Source organism: Eulemur rufifrons, chromosome 7, assembly GCF_041146395.1.
Source record: "Eulemur rufifrons isolate Redbay chromosome 7, OSU_ERuf_1, whole genome shotgun sequence".
Lineage (NCBI taxonomy): Eukaryota > Metazoa > Chordata > Mammalia > Primates > Lemuridae > Eulemur > Eulemur rufifrons.
In genome coordinates, this window is record NC_090989.1 from 79187985 (window position 1) to 79206465 (window position 18481).

The following is an 18481-nucleotide window of genomic DNA, read 5'->3' on the forward strand; positions in this document are numbered from 1 at the left end:
TCAGGAACCTGAATCATGAGGTGCCAGGGCAGCAGGACCCATGGGAGGGCCGAGGGGGCTGATGGCAAGCAGGAGCAAGGGCCTCACTTTTGGAGGGCAGAGGAAACTATCCAGGTCTGGTCTGAGGACTGGGTTAAAAATGTGGTGGTTTCCAGGGCATGAGAGCCTGGCAAGAGAAGCTCCAGATGGAGGTTTCCAGGTGGGCACCTGCCTAGGTGTTCCAGAGGCCGATGATGGTGAGGATGGAGGAGGCCATGAAGAGCAGGTAGAGGCGGAAGAGCAGGGTGTCCATCATGTGGCTGAACTGCACCCACAGCTCCACCCTGTGCTGCTTCTGGGCCTCCTGCTCCCGCTGGGCCCTTGTCCATCCTGAGCCCCCAGCCACCTCTGCCTCTCCGGAGCTTGGCGACTTCTCCACCAACTCTACTGGCTCCTTCAGGCCTGTGGAAAGGACACAGACTCAGCCCTGGGCTGTGAAGGTCACCCTCCCGGGGAGGGAGCAAGGAGGGAGGCAGGGGTGTGAGAAGAGCAAGTGTTGGGGGCTGACTTCCCTCACCAGGCCGCCGGGCCCGGGGGAGACCCAGGCCCTCGTTTCCCTTGTGGGGCGCAGTGGGGCAGCATTTCCTTGGGCAGGTGCAGTGCAGCAGCAGCGAGTGGAGCCACCTCGGCATGGGTGGGGGCTGGGTGGTGGCCAGGTGCAGCAGGTAGGTGATGAAGACGGTCTCCAGCAGGCTGAGCACCATCAGTGACAGGCACAGGGCAAAGTAGACACCTGAGGGTAAAGCAAACTATCAATAAAACAGAACTAATTTGTCTCTATCCCAAAGCCAGTCTTCCCTTAGAGCCCCTTCCCTCCTTAATTAGAGCAGCAGCTGGTCCCTGTCCTCTGCTGCCTCTGCTTCTCCAGAAAGTGGGAGGAGCCATACTGATGAGGGGGGTGCCACTGGCAGGGAGCAAGTCATTCATCATGAGCAGGAAGACATTGTAGCCCAGCAGGAGGGTTATCTTGAATGGGGCTCGATTCCCACTCTCTGCAGGTAGGTAGAAGCTGAGGGCGTCGATGGCAACCAGAAAGCCACTGGGCACCAGGAGGTTTATGATGTAGAGTCTGGGCCTGCGCCTGATGGCCACCTGGCAGGAAGGAAAGGGAGAGACAAGTAAGGAGAAGGCTGGGAGGCTGCCAGGCCAGGTAAGAGCAAAAGCCGGGATTTGTCCCACACCAAAGTGTCCAGTGAGGAAATGTTCCCTCCTGTCCGTCTCACTGTCCTCTCCATCCAAAGACATCTCAAGGTTTGATTCTGCCATGCCACTTACCACTGAAACTATCTCATTCTCTCTTAGCCCAAGCTGTCAACTTTCTGCACTTAAATTTTTATTCCTACCGATGTGTTCTTAGCAACACTATGGGACCAGATACTTAGGTATCATGTGCATTCTATCCTTTTGTATCTGCTCGCTTTTCTCATCAGAGTCTAACCTCTACGACTCTGCAGGTGGACACTTAAGACCAGTTGAAGGCAAAGCAGATAGTGACAGATATTTGGGGGTTGTCAGGACTTGGAATCATAATATCCCTAAGATAGTATTTCATAACGCTTTCTACCATATCTTTAAAAAATAATCAAAAGTTCCTGCCCTCCAGAAATTTCTGATAGCCCTTGAGGAATGGGAAGCTCACCTTCACTGTGAGTTGTTGTTGTTTTTTTCTCAAAGAGAGATTTATTTAGTGAATATTTCCTGAGTACCAGGTATTGTTCTAGCACTGGAGATTTATCAGTGAAAAAAGTGACAAAAATCCCTCCCTCCGTGGAGCATCTTTCTCGTGGGAGAGCTTACATTCTCATGGAGGACATAAGCTATGACTCTTAGGAGAAGATCACAAGTAGGGCCCCTGAGCTCACGTGGAAAATGATTTGGTCGTACTGGTTGGAGGACACGGTCATCTTTATTGCTCTTTGGGTGATACCCAGAAGTACCCACTCCCCCTTTCTCTGAATGAGGTTCCGCGATGTGTTTGAGAGCTCTTGCACTTCTGTCTCTGTGCCCAGGACCATGTTCTCCACTGTAAAGGAGATGCAGACAACTCAGCCTCCCCAAATTCTCCCACGTCCCTTGCCCACACTGAGTTTCCTCACTACTGAGCTTCCAGACCCCCTCACTGTTCCCAGCTTTCTGTCCTCCGCTCACTCAAAACCCTTTCTCTGCTTCTCAGCAGTCTACTTTAATGAGCCTCACTCACCTGTGTAAGCAAACGAGCTAAAGGAGAGTGTGCAGTTCTGTTCATCAAAGGGGAAATAGAAGATGTCCAGTTTACAGATGGTGTCCACCCGCATTGGCTTATTATATTTGGTGTGACCTTCACTGTTGACATAAGCCATGAGACCTGCAGGTGTCTGATCCACATTCATGCTGTATGGGAGAAGGACAGGGAGGTAGGTGCTGTGGGCTCCCCATCAGACTTGGCCTTCTTTCTCTCTCAGGTCACCCCGTTTCTGGGCTCCAGCCCCACTCGTATGACTTCTACTTTCCGCCCACCGCCATGTTCTGGGGGTTTGTAAGCTCTGCAGTTCAGACTCTGCTCCCTTCTAAGCTGAGTCTTTGGGTGGCCCCTGTTGGTTACACCATGCCCTTCCCTGTAGATGTGGTTTCCTTCTTGGTTTTTTTGGCCCTGAAACTCACAACTCCTGGATGAACATATCTGGAAGCCACAGGTTTTCAGCTGCTATGCTGAGCTTCTTGATGCCCCCACATTCATCTGGGTTCCACCTGATGAATGGATTGTGCCAGATCTAGAGGAAACCACGGCATGAAATAAACAGGGTGAGGGAACTAGTTTTACTATTGCTCTGTCTGCTGCACTTTATCTTCCTTTTTTCACCCATTTCTTCACTCTCCCACCCCGTCTCCAGTGTCAGCTGTCATACTGCCACTGTCTTGCTTCCTCCACTTCTACCTCAGTGTTCTAAAGGAGCCTGTGAGCTTGGCTCTGGATTCTCCGGGATGGAGCCCGTGAAGGATTGGCTTCCATGACCTTCTCCCTGTGCCCCATCTCCGCCCTCCTAAACTGGCAGAACAATCAGAAAGTTTGGTGTTTTTGTTGTTGGTCTGACTGTTTGAACTTGTCTAATTTATGGGTATTCTCAGCTTTATCCAATATAATCTGCAAAGTTGGACCTAGGAGTAGAAAGAGGGAGGTACCATAGTAATGTACAGGGGAAACTGAGTTTATCATACCATACTGAGCTGCAGGAACGATGTCATCAGTTGAAGATGCGCATCCTGGAAAGACAGTTTTCATTCAGGATCATTAACTGCAGGAATACAAGTCCAATGCCACCACCTTCCCCTTGATTGTTTCCTAGGTTGTTCCACGTGGCAATTAAGATTTTAAATCATAAGCCACTGAAAAATGTAGGTCAAAACAACCCAGGGTACATGGGAAATGTAAGTGAAAAACCCAGTATGAGGTTCCATTGGGAATATGTTTCTTGTGGAATGTTCTAAGAAAGAGCAGATTTTACCTGCAGTGATGTCATTGCAGCATTCTTTATCATGTCTCTCCACCTCAAAGAATGCACCTTTAATTTTTTAACACTATTAAAAATCATATTTTTCTATTTTTATTGTAATGAAATATACATAACATAAAATTTACTATCTTAACCATTTTAAGTGCACAGGTCAGTGGCATTAAATATATTCATACTGTCTTGCAACCATCACCACCATCCGTTGCCAGAACTCTTTTCATCTTACAAAATGAAACTCTGTACCCCTTAAATAGTAACTCGCTATTCTGCCCTCTCGCCATCCCCTGGCAACCACCATTCTACTTTCTGTCTTTATATAAGTAGACTCATATAGTATGTGTCTTTTTGTGACTGGCTTATTTCATTTAGCATAATGTCCTCAAAGGTTCATCCACATTGTAGCATATGTTAGAATTTTCTTCCTTCTTAAGGCTGAATTATATTCCATGGCATGTATGTACTACATTTTATCTATCATTTGTCGACAGACACTTGGATTGCTTCTGCATTTTAACTATTGTGAATAATTCTGCTATGAATATGAGTATACAAATATCTTTTTGAGACCCTGCTTTCACTTTTTTTTTTTTTTTTTGAGACAGAGTCTCACTCTGTTGCCCAGGCTAGAGTGAGTGCCGTGGCGTCAGCCTAGCTCACAGCAACCTCAAACTCCTGAGCTCAAGGGATCCTCCTGTCTCAGCCTCCCGAGTAGCTGGGACTACAGGCATGTGCCACCATGCCCGGCTAATTTTTTCTATATATATTTTTAGCTGTCCATATAATTTCTTTCTATTTTTAGTAGAGATGGGGTCTCGCTCTTGCTCAGGCTGGTCTCGAACTCCTGAGCTCAAACGATCCGCCCACCTCGGCCTCCCAGAGTGCTAGGATTACAGGCGTGAGCCACCACGCCTGGCCCCTGCTTTCACTTCTTTTGAGTATACACCCAGAAGTGGAATTGTTGGGTTGTATGGTAATTCTATTTAAAATTTTTTGGCGAACCACCATACTGTCTTCCATAGCAGCTGTACCATGTTACCTCCCCACCAGCAGTGCACGAGGATTCCAATTTCTCCACATCATCACCAACACTTGTTATTTTCTGTTTTTTTTAATAGTAGCCATCCTAATGGGTGTGAAATGGTATCTTATTGTAGTTTTGATCTGCAATTCCTTAATGATTAGTAATGTTGAATATGCATCTTTTCATGTGCTTATTGGCTATTTGTATAAATGTCTATTCAAGTCCTTTGCCCATTTTTTAATTGGATTGTTTGGTTTTTTTGTTGAGTCTCTAATTTTACAAAATCCAATCAGAGGACTCACTGCTCACCACTGGACCACTCCAATGTTGGGTGAAGACTTACCACTTTTAGGATGGCAGACAGGGTAAAGGAGATGTTGACGTGAGTGGGGACACTGTAGTTGATGACTGGACGGAAGGCCTTTCTGTCAAACACTGCTTGGAAGGCAGCAGGGTCCACCCCATGCTGGTCAAAGCCTGAGCAATTGATGGTGAAAGTGTCACCTCTTCCTGTAGAGAGCAGAGACCCCGTGAGAGGAGCGCCAGGGCTGGGGCCCAGGGAGTGTTTCTGCACAGAGAGAAAATAGGGGGCACTGGGACAAGCATACGAGCTTCTCCTTCCTGGTCCAGGGAGAGTGGGCTGGGCGGTAGGCAAATGGTGGAAGTTGATGAGGTGAGCTGAGTCAAGGAATCTGTTCTCAATTCCATTGTTTCTGTCTCCATGCAAAACTTGTCCAGATGTGTATGCAAACTCAGCTCTGACCACCGCTTTACAGTGTCCTGCTATGTTCTTGACAATCTTACCACAAACCTCTCCATCTTCACTCAGTGTCTTTCCATTGCTCCCCTCTGCCTTTGAGCCATGTAGGTGATGTCAGTGACAAATTTCTCAATCCTAGCTCTCCTCCGCATTGTATTAATAAGGCATAGATGGTCATAAATTAGCAAGGGAAGTAATCTGGTAGGTTGTCTGAGATATATGGGAACTTAAAGAACCAACCCAGTTTTTCTATTTAATGAGTATTTACTGTGACTCTACTATGTGCTGTGATTATTCTCCTCTAACACTCAGCAGTCTTTATCACCAAGACTATCTTAAAGACAGTTCCTCCATACCCACTTTATACCTACCTCCTTCCTGGTCATACTTTGTGGAGTATAAACAGATAATTGCTTGGTAACATTCTCTGGTAGAGTCCATTTTTATCTCTCTCTGATGTTGTACTATCCCTCATTGCTCACTTTGATTAATGTACAAGAAAAATACTCTAGACTGGACAGATTATAATGAAAAAGTTTCCCTCTGCCACAACAGATCTTCTCATCCACCTCCTTCCCCTTAGGATCTTCTCTGGTCCATTTCATTTGGCTTCAAGGGAGCTGAGAAAGAAGAATTTTCTTTTTCTTAACATTAGTGATATTCAGAAACCATAGGGACAGCTTATATGCATGGCAAGAGAGATGTGGGGAAGAAGAGGCCAATAGAAGCATGGGGAGTGGAGAAGTAGCCAAAGAGAGGAGCCAACTCATTGTTAGGATCCTAGGAAGAGGTTCAAAGCTGTCAAGGTCATGAGTTTTCATCTTTACCAATATGAATGTCCAATCATTGACTATTCAGGTATAATAAAAGCTTATTATTTTTACTTATTAATTGTATAATATTAACATATTATTTTTATATAACAGTTTTATATTAATAGAAACTCTCTGTTTCCCAGGAGTTATACAACTGCTTTGCTGTTGCTGTTATGCTGTCCTACCTTGCAGCAGCAGGTGGAGGATGAAGCAGAGGAGGAATCCTTTCCCATGGAGCCAGCTCCTTTCCATCTTCCTCTCCTTCCCTCTTCTCTGGGAACTTGCTGATGATGTTAACCTTAAAAGACTTCAGGCCACACCTTGAGCCCTACCTTTGAATAATACAGGTGTCAGGTGGCATTAACTACCTCTCTAACAAGCATCCCTGGTGACAAGAGTATGTCATGGAGAAATAAGCATGGAGCACCCTGTGCTCCAACTGGGCCTGAATCTAGTTTCCAAAAGTAATCTGGCAAATCAGTTTGGAGAGGAAAAAGCAAAAATAGTTGGTCACTGGAGCAGTGCTAATGGCCTCCTCATACTGTAAAGTCACTTTGGCATATATAATGCATCACTGAAAAGGCATGTATAACTACCACTGCCTCCAAGTGGAACGTGCACTTATTTAACCTTGCTGCCATCTTTCAAAAAAAAAAAAAAAATGTATGCGTGGGGTGTTTTTTTGTAGAATCAACTTCAGACACTGAGGTTTTAAACATGACTTCAGTACTGGCAAGTCTTAACTTTTGATTCTTGGTGTGCATCAGAAGCAATTTGGACCCAAGTCTACTGAATGAAGGGAGTGATTAATGGAGTAGGAGATGGCTGACTTATGATTTTAAAGAAAAGATCATGAGCTATCAGCCTAAAAGCTTATGTTATTTTTGACCCTGCTAGTATTTTTAAGAAATTAGTTAGTTGTCCAACACTTAAAAATGGAGAGATTTCACATAAAAACTGTAGTTCTGGTTTCATTTGAAAAATAAGATCTAGCAACAGTGGGCTCATATTTCTGCTTGACAACAATCTGCCAGAGATAAGTGGTTAAGCTCTTTGGAGGAGCATATTCTCTCTGGATCATCACAGTCTCCATCACCTGCCACTCTTTTATACTTGGCTGGCTCTTCTCAGGTATGTTACCTGCTTGGCTTCTGTAGGTGTTTGACTTTGCCTTTGGTTATTAAGATTTTCTTGTACAGCCTGGGGAAGTAATTTCAAAATACCATTCCAGGCCTAGGTAATCAGAGATCTTATTAGATCTGGGGTGTGCAGTTATTTGGCTCATGGTGGAAACCAGAACCAAAGTTATCAGTGGTTTAACCTGTTTTATTCTAGAACTATTTCTGGCAGGGAAAGCTTTAGGGAAGATAATCAGTGGCTTAGAGAACAGAGAGAGAGCAATTGCTTCAATGAAGAAGCTTTACAAATTGAAGTAGCATAATGCAACAAGAAATGCCTAAGACCAAATCCTTTCTGCAAGAGTGATGTCACCCTCTCTCAGCCTCAGTTTCCTTATCTCTAAAATTGGGGTAACAGCTATCTTGCAGGGGTCTTATGTGGTTTGAGATAATGTATGTATAGGGCCTTGCCCATCTTAAGCAATTAATAAATTGAAGCAGAAATAACAGGAAAAATGACAGTGATAGCTATCCTGTCTAGCCTAAGATGGCCCAGCTTGCTCCAGACTAAATGGAATATTCCGGACATAAAACATCTGGGTTGACTGCAGCAGCCCTAGTTCCTGAGAGCAGAGAGCCCTTTTCTCTCAGCCTCACTCAGCTAGATACTGTTGGGATTCACCCTTCTACTCATCTCAGCATCACTCTTCATCAGTGGAGAATCCCTTCCCCTTTGGCAAGTTTGTTTTTCATTTTGTTTATTCCTTTTTCAAAAAAGGTGACTTTAGATCAGCATTTGCCAAAGTATTTTCTGCAGAACACTAGTTTTATAGGATGTTTAATGTTGTTTCTAAAAAATTATTTTTGTTATTTCATGTTCATATAAGTCTGAGAAATGTTGAATTAAACAATGCTAGCCAGCTTTCATTGTTGTAGGATTTCTCAGAGTATTAAGCTAAAATATTAATGTGACTTTTGAATACCATATACACAATTTCTCAAACTTAGTTGACTTTGGAAATTCTTAACTTTCAGGATATCTTGTAGGACTAGTATTCCATAGATTATTTTTCAGAAACACTGCTTTAGGTAAATAGAAATCTAGAAGAAAAAACGAATAATTGGTCTCAAACTTGCTACAGATAGAATATAGAATGCAAGTAGTATATATGTAAACAAATAAAGAAATTTTTAAAAAACTAGAGAAGTATTTTAAAACTTGAAGATTGATTAGAACTGTAAGAAGCTATAAGCAAGCAGAAAGTAAAATAGATATAAGTTTCAAGCTATTTCTGAATCCCTGAGCAACATAAACTTCAACTGACTCGAGGAGGACTCTTTTTTTTTTTTTTCTTTTCCTTTAGATCAATGACCTACCAGCTTCAGGCCACATGCTGTCTACCTAGATCTAATTTTAGGTTGAAAGTTTGTTTTGTTTTTTTTTGAGATGGGGTCTCACTCTTGCTCAGGCTGGTCTTGAACTCCTGACCTTGAGTGATCCTCCTACCTCAGCCTCCCAGAGTGCTAGGATTACAGGCGTGAGCCACCACACCTGGCCTGGGATGAAAGTTTTAAAAGATGCTTTGGTATCGTTACTTCTCAAAGATGCCCACACAGTAACATTAGTAGCTAAAAAGCAATGCTGATTTTTCTCAGCAATAGTCTCTTATAATCAATAAAGCATATAATTCGTGTTTCAAGAATACATATTTTTTCCTCATGGGGCTCAAGAGTTGAATTATTTTGATTGAAAAGTAAGTGCAGCCTGCATGAATTTTTAATTTTCTTCAACTGACATTCATGCCAAAAAGTTGTTATCACCAATGTAGACCAAAGTTGTCTATCTCTTCTTCTGATCAAAAGCCCACATTTATAAAGCAAAACACTTGAGAAGTTCTGGAGAATGAATGAGAGTGACCATTCTTCTAAGTCTGCCTAAGATCTGTTTTTTGGAGAAGGCTCCATCTTGGCTAGACTATTGGTTCTGGCTTCTCTGGCTTAGAGGGACTCTGTTTCCTCCTACGTGGTGGCCTGAAAGATGCCCAATCCATACTTCACAATAACATGGGAGACTTCTCTGTACACATCTTGTCATTACAGGTGTTAGACATACTGTATCATTTTATTCAGTTGAATAATTTCTAATTGTCATTCTGGGAGTATTAAAATCCCAAGACCTGTCTATGGGCTGTAATGTGTATTATTTTAGCTGAGTAGATTTAGAAGGTGGTTCTGGATGGAAGGAACGGCTAGAGTAAGAACATGGAAATTACGGTGTTGTGGAGACCTCAGATTTGACTAGGAGAGTGAGAGGAGATGAAGCTGCAGTATTATGTCGGGCCAGATCACGGAAGGAGTCGCATACCAAGCTAAGATTCGGTTTCAATCTACAGCCCAGTGTCTCCCAAACTCAAATAAGGTTCAGACCTCTTTAAAAGAAGAACAATTCTTTAAAACCCCTGATGTTGACTTGTTATTTACATTATAATATTACTTAAATATGTCCATTTATAAAACCACATACAAAGTCCTTATGCTTATAGCTTATACCACCATAAAGTTAAAATAAATTTATAAGTTATATACATGCAAGACTACAAAATCTACACAATACTAATTTAATGTGGTGGATAATATTGTTTTGCTAAAATAAGATAATTGCTGGAAATTTTTTTCCTCTTTTTAACAAGGAGCTAATTTTTGAACACCTTTTTGTTGGGCCAATCAAACAGTGCATCTCAATATAATAGTACAGAAAAATTTAAGAAACAATTCTTCATTTCATACCCCTACTGATGAAGAAATAAGGTAAGAATGAAGTAACAAGAGAAGTTGCTACTACAAAGTGGGAAATGTGTAATACTTCCCTTCATGACATGAGTGTGTGATATGACTTACCATAACATGCCTATACTACTGTGTACTTTATGAAGACTCAGCTTCTCTCATTGCAGTTTTCCATGAAAATCCTGTGAATCCTTTGGCTGTATAACATGCTATGATGTCATCTGGCTTTCATTTGGCATTGTTTACAACTTAAATCCTCTTCTAATTGCCTGAGACCATTAAAGAGGTGCCTTATTCTTTCACACTGCATTGTTTCCATGATGTCAAATAAAATATTGGTGTATTAAATGACTTAAAGAAAAGGTCTTATTCCATGAAAATTCCTTTCACTGCAAAATTGATCTGCAAAAGACAACTTTTGTCTTTATAACATGGCAACATGAGTGCCACAGCAGATGTGGGGTGATCGTTATCATTTGACATTAGCTCCTGACAAGCTGGGTAGAGGAGGGTGTCAGGAGGCTACTGTAGTGGAGTACTTCTGCCAATGAACAGCCTGCCATCCCTCCAGCTCTACAACCAGGAGAACTAGGTGTTACCCTTGAAACCTCTTTTTCTCATTCCACTGTATCTATTATCATATAATCCATCAACATGTTCTGTTGATGTTACCTCTTAAATTTCTCTTGAGTCCATCTACTTCTCTCCATCTTTTCCAACATATTAATGATCCTAGTCCAAGCCACCATGATCTCTTTCCAGCAGGACAACAGTCACTCCTAGCTGGCCTCTTCTCTCCCTTCTACTGGGTCTCTAGTTCTCTCTCTACTCTGCCAACGACAGTGCAGTTTTCAAAATGTAAATTTGATTTCTCAACTCTTAAGCTATTCACCCTTTAAAACCTTTCAATGGTTGCTTTTTGCTCTTCCTCTAAGGACCTGTATCATGTTCTACAAGGCCTTTGGAGATGTTCCCTGCCTTCTACCACCACCTGGCTTTGTTGTTGCCTCTGCTTGGATTGCTCTCTTCTCTCCCACCTCCACTGTCTTCACTTCACTAATTCTTATTATCCTTCAGATGTGACATATACCGCCTTTTCTAGGATTTACCACAGTTATAATTTAAATTTTGATTCATGTTTATTTGGGAGTCTAAGCCCCATGAGGGCAGGAAACTCGTCTGTTTTAGCTCCATTGTATTTCCATTAATAATGAATGAATGAGTATATTTAGTGCATTACATAACACAAATATTATTTAACAACACACACAACTCTGTATTGCAACACAGATTCTCTAGCCCCTTGCCTGAGAGTTGGAGAATATCACTCCTCCATCCCTGCAAACATTTCACAACACAACATTTTGAGGAGGCCGTGTTTTATAATCAATATCATGTAAATAAGTCAAGTATTAGGTTGGTGCAAATGTAACTGCAGTTTTAGCATTGTTGAAATGTGCCATTTGATATTGGAATACATACTCAAATAAACGTGGTTATGTTATACATCATTTTAATGAGCATTTCTCCCTTTATGTTTTTGTGCTAATGACTTATAACTTGCTATTTTATATTTATTTTAGACTATGGAAATGATGTTAGACAAAAAGAAAATTCCAGTGATTTTCTTATTCAAGTTCAAAATGGGTCATAAAGCAGAGGAGACAACTTGCAACATCAACAATGCATTTGGCCCAGGAACTGCTGGCAAACGTACAGTGCAGTGGTGGTTCAAGAAGTTTTGCAAAGGCGATGAGAGCCTTGAAAATGAGGAGCGCAGTGGCTGCCCATAGGAAGTTGACAACCAATTGAGAGGAATCATCGAAGCTGATCCTCTTACAACTGTACGAGAAGTTGCTGAAGAACTCAATATTGACCATTCTATGGAGGCATTTGAAGCAAATTGGAAAGGTGAAAAAGCTCGATAAGTGAGTGCCACATGAGCTGACCGAAAAATCAAAAAAATTGTTGTTTAGAAGTGTTGTCTTCTCTTATTATACGTAACAACAACAAACCATTTCTCAATCGGATTGTATAATGCTACAAAATGTGGATTGTATACGACAACCAACTCTGTGGTTGGACTGAGAAGCTCCAAAGCACTTCCCAAAGCCAAACTTGTACCATAAAAAGGTCATGGTCACTGTTTGGTAATCTGCTACCATTCATTATCTCACACTCTTAATATCCATTCCCACACATATGCCCCACATTTTTGTCTGTATAACTTATTTCTCATTGGCAACAATATGTTGATTGTAATGGTTCCTATTTTGATTAATAAATATGTATTTGAGCCCAGTTACAGTGATTTAAAATTCATAGGTCCAAAACCGCAATTACTTTTGCACTAACCTAATATAATTCTTCTCAGGCAATCCTTGGACAGATCAAGATAGTACTACAGTGTATTGAAGCCTGGCACCAGGGCTGCATAGTGTTCATCCACTCTTTTTAAAAAGCTATAATCAATATGTTTGGAGTATTTCAGGGAGATTTTAGAAGCTTTTCTTTTTATGTGATGGTATCAGATTTGCAGCTTTTGGGTACTACAGTGTTTAAGGTTGGAAGTACTACTATGCTTTGGTGAGGTGGTATCTCATTGCTATTTTAATTTTCATTTTCCTAATTATTAGTGACATTGGGTGGTCTTTTCATATTTGAGTGGCTGCTCAGGTTTTTCTCTTCTGTGATCTGTCCATGTCATTTACCTATCTTCCTCTTGGGTTATTTGCCATTTCTTATTGAGTTGTAGAAATTATTTGAATATTTTGTATTAAAAAACTTTGTTAGTTACAACTTGTGGTTTATCTTTTCACTTCATGGCATCTTGAACACAAGTTTTAATTTAATATAGTAAAAATATCTTTCTTATTTATTTTTGTATCTTGTTTAAGAAATTATTCCCTATTCCCAAGTTCATAAAGATATTTCTTATTTCCTTCTAAAAGTTTTAAAGTTTTCCCCTTAACATTTAAGCCTTTGATCTACCTGAAATTGATTTTTCCCGTGTGGTATGAAGAGCTAATCCCTGTTTTTTTTTCATGTGGGTAACCAATTATCCCAGTACTATTTATTGAATCTTCTTTTTCCACTGATTTGTAAGGTTTTCTTGTTCACAGATGAAGGTACATACATGCACTAACCTGTTCCAGGGCTCTTTATTCTACTGCATTGGTCTGTGTAGAATGTACTTTTTAGCTTTATGATACGTTAGTGTCTTCACACTAATTGTCTAGCTAGCTGCATAAAGATGGACAGGTCACTTTACCTCACTTTTTAAAAAACAATTCTGAAATAATCATAGTACCCACTGATAGGGCTTTTATGGAGATTAAACCAAACAAGAATGGTATGTAAAGCACCAGATAATGAGAAGGAAAGCATTCAACGGAATAGCCTTTATGTTATGACGTTGTAGGTACAGATGGAACAAGAAATCAAGGGATCAGTCTCGCTGGGAGCCACAGTTTCATTTATAAAAAGAAGGGGATGAGTTAGCATACCATTTCCAAGGCTCTTCAGACTTCTAAAACTGTGATCCTGGGATTTTATTATCCAGAAACCAGGCAGCACAACATTAGGGTGATGGGCAGTTGGGATAAAAGGGAGAAAGGCGATAACTGTGCAGAACTGCAGGGTCAAACCATGAGCAAGCAATCGTAAAATGTTAAGTGCCACAAGAGATAAGATCTGGGGCTGGCTGGCGGCGATGACGACCCTTATCCGTGCAGAAGCAGACTACGATGACCTTCACGGTATTTTCTGGTACATGAAGGGCCGCGCATGGTCGGGACGGCCCTGCCTATGAACACCAGGCTGCGTGCGAACACACGGCTGTTGTCAACTCTCCTGGCTGTCCCCAGAGAACACGACCTCAGAGAAGATTCCAGACAAGCTCGCGGAGGCTCTGGGAAGGACGGGGCCGCGCCGGGAACGCGGTGGCAGAGAAGCGCCCGCACCGCCTCCAGGGCGCCCGCGGTGCTTCTGGGAAATGTAGTCCTTCGCCGCTTACGGGGCCTCAGGCTCTGGGAAGGGGGACTACAATTCCCTGCAGTCTGGGGCATGCTTTGTGCAGTGCGCCTGCGCGGTGTGCCGGCCGATGCCGCTATAAAGGCTTGTTTTGCTCCGGGGCTGATGCTTGGGAGCGTGGTTGAGTGGCCGGCGCGGCTGTCTTGGAGCTGGGGCTCAGGTAGGTGGCTGCTACTGCTGCATCCTTAGCCTGCAGCGGGATTGTCTCGGGGGTCACCCCCTTGCGTTTCCTCGGGGCGTGGCGGGCTGTGGTCGGGGATGCGAGCAGTTCAGGGGAAGCTGGAGACCCGAGGAACGGGCCTGGCCTGCCTCTAGCCTCCCGCCGCCACCTTCTCCGTGCGTGACCCTCGGGGGCTTGGAGTGAGGCCCTGCGTCGGCAGGCAGGCAGGCAGGCAGGCAGGTGGGGCTGGGATGAGCGATCGGGGACACTGGCGACTGCCCCGGTTGCAGCCACCAGGGGGCGCTGCGCTCGCAGCCCGTGGGTGTGGGTCGCGATCGCCTCACCAGGCCGAGGCTGGCGGTGGGAACGCCCTAAGACCGGGGCATCCCAGGCGAAGGTGGCCCGAGAGAAGCACCCATCCTGAAGGTTGTGGGGCGGACGGCCTGGGGCACACCGCTCCAGCCCGAGACTGAGCTGCCCGCGACCTTCTAAGTAAGTCATTCTCTTCGTTTTTGCAAGCGGGTAAATGGAGGTACGTGACATGAGCGCGCACAGCAAACCCGTGGCGGAGCCGGGAATGGAGCCCAGATCTCTCGACTGTCATCCAGTGCCCTTTTCGCTTCTGCCGCACAGAGCTGCGTGTTGTTTTGTATTTGTCACACAGGGGTCATTTGGTTTCTGCATAGACCGGCAGGCTGGAGGCAGATGGCACAGGAATGATTGGGAAAGTTTCAAAAGGTTTTGAAGGAGGAGATGGCAAGGTTACACTGGGGTCTCCAGCGTGAGCGAAAAGTGAGGAAGCTTGCAGGTGCAACAAGTGGATTACAGGCTGTGTGGTAAATCTGTATCCTTTCAGCTTCGTGTCTTCCTTGTGCAACTTCAGGGCCTGGAGCGAGGTTCCTGAGGTTCCTGAGGTGCTGGAAACCTATTGAGGAATGTTGTGAGGCAGGCAATTTGGAAATACCAGTTTGGCTAGTTAACAGTTCTCATAATCCTGTGCACCTTCCCTCCCCCGTACAGTTGTATCATTGTGCAGGGAGAATGTCTGCACTTTTATCTCTGAAGAGAGAGTCCTGATGAAAAACAAGGCAGCTGACCTAGTGGCTTCAACCCTGTTGATTTTGAGTCTGGGCACTTCTTTGGGGTTCTCCCACTTTGATTATTCTGTAACTGCCCTTGTACAGCTCTGGCTCAAACATAAACAAACTTATCTTCCCTTCCTCCATTGATAGCTGAGGCCAGTTAGCATTTTTAAAAGACTTTCTGACAACTTTAAGGGAGAACATAAGAAAATAGGGAAATACAAATAGTATCAATCAACAGAAAGTCTGGCCTAGTGGTCCTTGCCTGCTTGCTTGCTTCAGCTTGGAGCCTTGTTGCTTTCCAAACCTAGCAGGCTTCTTAGCTCTTCGCTGGGCTCCACGTGGTGTGCCCTGTCTTATTATAGTCCTGATCCACAGAAGATGATGTCCTCCTTATGGTCAAGGCCAAGAGACAGTATCTTTGTGCCTCCTTAGGGCCTGCCCACCCTCATGATTGTGTCCCCTTTTCCAGGAAATTATAGAGATGAGGGTGTTGGAGATAATGGAAGACCCTTCTGCACACCCTTCATGCACAGAATAACTTGGTCCCTAGGGCAGTTTAGCACAGTCCATCACACCAGTCATGACAGGCACAAAACAATCATTACTTGTATCATAGCAGGGAAGTCACTTCATTGCTGCCACTGTCTGCTCATATGCTCTACTGATTTTGCTTTATCCTTTGAATTAAAGTGATTGAAAGAATTTTTGGTTATCATGGGTTGTTAGATCATTGAGAGGATTCTCAGGTTCTTCTTTACATGGCATTTCCTGTTGTAAAGGAGTTACTACATTGGCCTCCTCCCTTTCAAACTTCTAGCCTCACCCCCACCCCTCCGCCTTTGTAAAAAGTAGCACTGATTTTTTCCTCTTCCATAATCAGCTAGGCCTAGGGAACCTTTAGGGGGGAAGGTTGGACTTCTGTGATCCCTGTAACAAGAAGGTTACTCTGATCCGCAGACATTGGAGACACTGGCAGATGCCAGGTCTGTTTATAGTTTAAACCTTAATGAGATCTCAATGACGTGATTGCTGCGCTCTTGCTTGGTAAAGCTGGTGTTCTTTATGGTGCAGTTTGTCATTGGACAAGGTGACTTTTTTTTTTTTTTTCAAAGATAAGTAACTTAGCATTATCAGCTTAGAGTACTTGAACCAGAATTCTGAAAGGCAAGAAATCAAGCTTTCTTTGTGCTGGAAATATGCCTCTGTGGGGATTTAGTCCTTTTTATTTAGAGGATTAGTGTTCGTCTTCTTTTTTCTGATACCTTAAAAAATGAATTATGGTTGTTAGTATTTTGCACTGCAGAAGTGGTACTTTTAAGTCACAGTGAAAGCTAGGGATTTATGGAATCCAAAAGGCAACAAAGCTATACTTCTTTAATTTCTAGTGAAGTTGGTATGAAAGGTGTTTTCTCAGCTGGTGTCTGGAAAGCCGTGAACCATCATAGAATAGGGGAAACATTTTACAGAGATAGGTATGTGTTTATTTTTGAAAAAATGACCAGAGTTGATGCAGGATCTTGATTATAGTTAGCCAGGCAAGCAGTGGTTTAGAACAGAGTTTGATAGAAACCTAGTAGTACAGGGTGGGAAATTTGTTTTTGTTACTGCTTTTTAATAATAGTTTTATTGAGATATAATTTATATACCATAAAATTCACCCTTTCAAGTGTATAGTTCAGTGGGTTTTCTTAAGTATATGTACAGAATTGTGCAGCCATCACCACTATCTAATTTTAGAACCTTTTTAGTACCCCAAGGGGAATTTGTGTTTCAAGTTAAGTTATAATATTATTTTGTATTTGAGCTGTGTAACTTTATGGAGCTTTAAAATAACATCAGCTGACCTATTAGTGAATTATAAAACTGAAGAGATGGGATATATCATTGGTAGAATAAGTGTTTTGTAAATTTTCATTCAGTAAAATTTAGTAGGGGAAATGATGTCTGCTTTGAAATTATGGAGTTTGTAATGCTTGGGACAAACTGAAATTGTTTCCAAAAAGTGTTTAAAAAGAAAAGCCATGTACATACTCTATACATCAGATTTGAGCTTAGATGAAGAGGGGGGTGTCTCTTTACTAATGTGTTTAATTTTTCTAATTTTTTTTTTCCTTTGAGGTAGGACAAGGTAATTTTTCTTGATTCTATTATACTGAATTTTTTTCTTTAAATAAAATGAAAATCTTTGAAAATACTTGAAAATTTTTTGAAAAACTTTTTGTAGCCATAAAGCTTTAATGCTTTTGTCGTTTTTTCCTATTTTAAAGCACTTCAGCATATGATTAAGCACAATTTAGGAAATATCTGTTCTTGATGAATTTTTAATTTCAGAAATTCTGAAGTGAAACCAAGAGTCTGTGAGCCCTGGCACCTCCACTCAGAGAAGATGAAGGATATTGACATAGGAAAAGAGTATATTATCCCCAGTCCTGGGTATAGAAGTGTGAGGGAGAGAACCAGCACTTCTGGGCAGCACAGAGACCGTGAGGAATCCAAGTTCAAGAGAACTCGACCGGTCAGTGTTTCCTTTCCTAAGAGTCACTTTTCTTGTCTGCTTGTTGTACTAGACCAAACCTTTTCTCATATGATACATAATTTAAAATTTTATTACACTTTATTGGCTTTAGGTCACTGTTGAGAATTTATGGTTACTTATGAAAGAATCACTGGTTCATATTAAGCACTGAATAAATGGAAGAGAGGTCGGCTTTCAGCCTCCCACCCATTTCATCCTTAGCGTTCTCCTCTTTTTCACTTTTACTCCATTTTGGTGCCTTCTGAAAAGGCTTTGCTCAAGAGAAGACAACTTATGGGGGCGGGAGGGGACACAAGGATTGTGAACTATTAAGTTTCATTCATGTACTTAAACAAAATTGGTTTTTTCTTCTGCCTCCGCTGTCTGTAGTTTAAAATGCGAATCCTTTGGAGAGACTCACTCATAAGTTTTTTCAAGTGAATTCATGAATGTAAAGCAGTCTTTAGATAATAATCTAGTTTCTGCCTGATGAAAATAATGAAGATACGTTTTGACCTGGAAGAAATATCTTTTTTCTCAGGAAAAAAAGCACTATACCTTTTCTTGAATTGCAAAACTAACTAATAAGGCAGAATGGGGGTGACTAGGTTTAGGAAGTTAAGGTTTATGTTCATATATTTGTTAATGTGAAAACTTG

At 42.4% G+C, this 18481-nt stretch overlaps 2 protein-coding genes across 4 annotated transcripts in view; one reads left to right on the forward strand and one right to left on the reverse strand.

Moving 5' to 3' along the window:
* Positions 1-211: 211 nt before the first annotated feature.
* LOC138386442 (5-hydroxytryptamine receptor 3D-like) lies at positions 212-6378 on the reverse strand. The gene is given in 10 exon segments (XM_069472857.1): positions 212-441; positions 557-772; positions 894-1131; positions 1902-1984; positions 1987-2040; positions 2227-2372; positions 2374-2409; positions 2680-2766; positions 3221-3279; positions 6304-6378. Coding segments are annotated over 10 exon segments (1224 nt in total).
* A 7780-nt stretch (positions 6379-14158) lies between these two features.
* Positions 14159-18481, forward strand: part of ABCC5 (ATP binding cassette subfamily C member 5) — an 81823-nt gene continuing 77500 nt past the window's right edge. For all 3 annotated transcript variants that reach the window (XM_069475267.1, XM_069475268.1, XM_069475269.1), the window contains exons 1-2: positions 14159-14223; positions 17640-17823. In XM_069475267.1, coding sequence (XP_069331368.1) covers positions 17695-17823 — 129 coding nt within the window. In that variant the 5' untranslated portion in view covers positions 14159-14223; positions 17640-17694. The remainder of the gene's footprint in view (positions 14224-17639; positions 17824-18481) is intronic.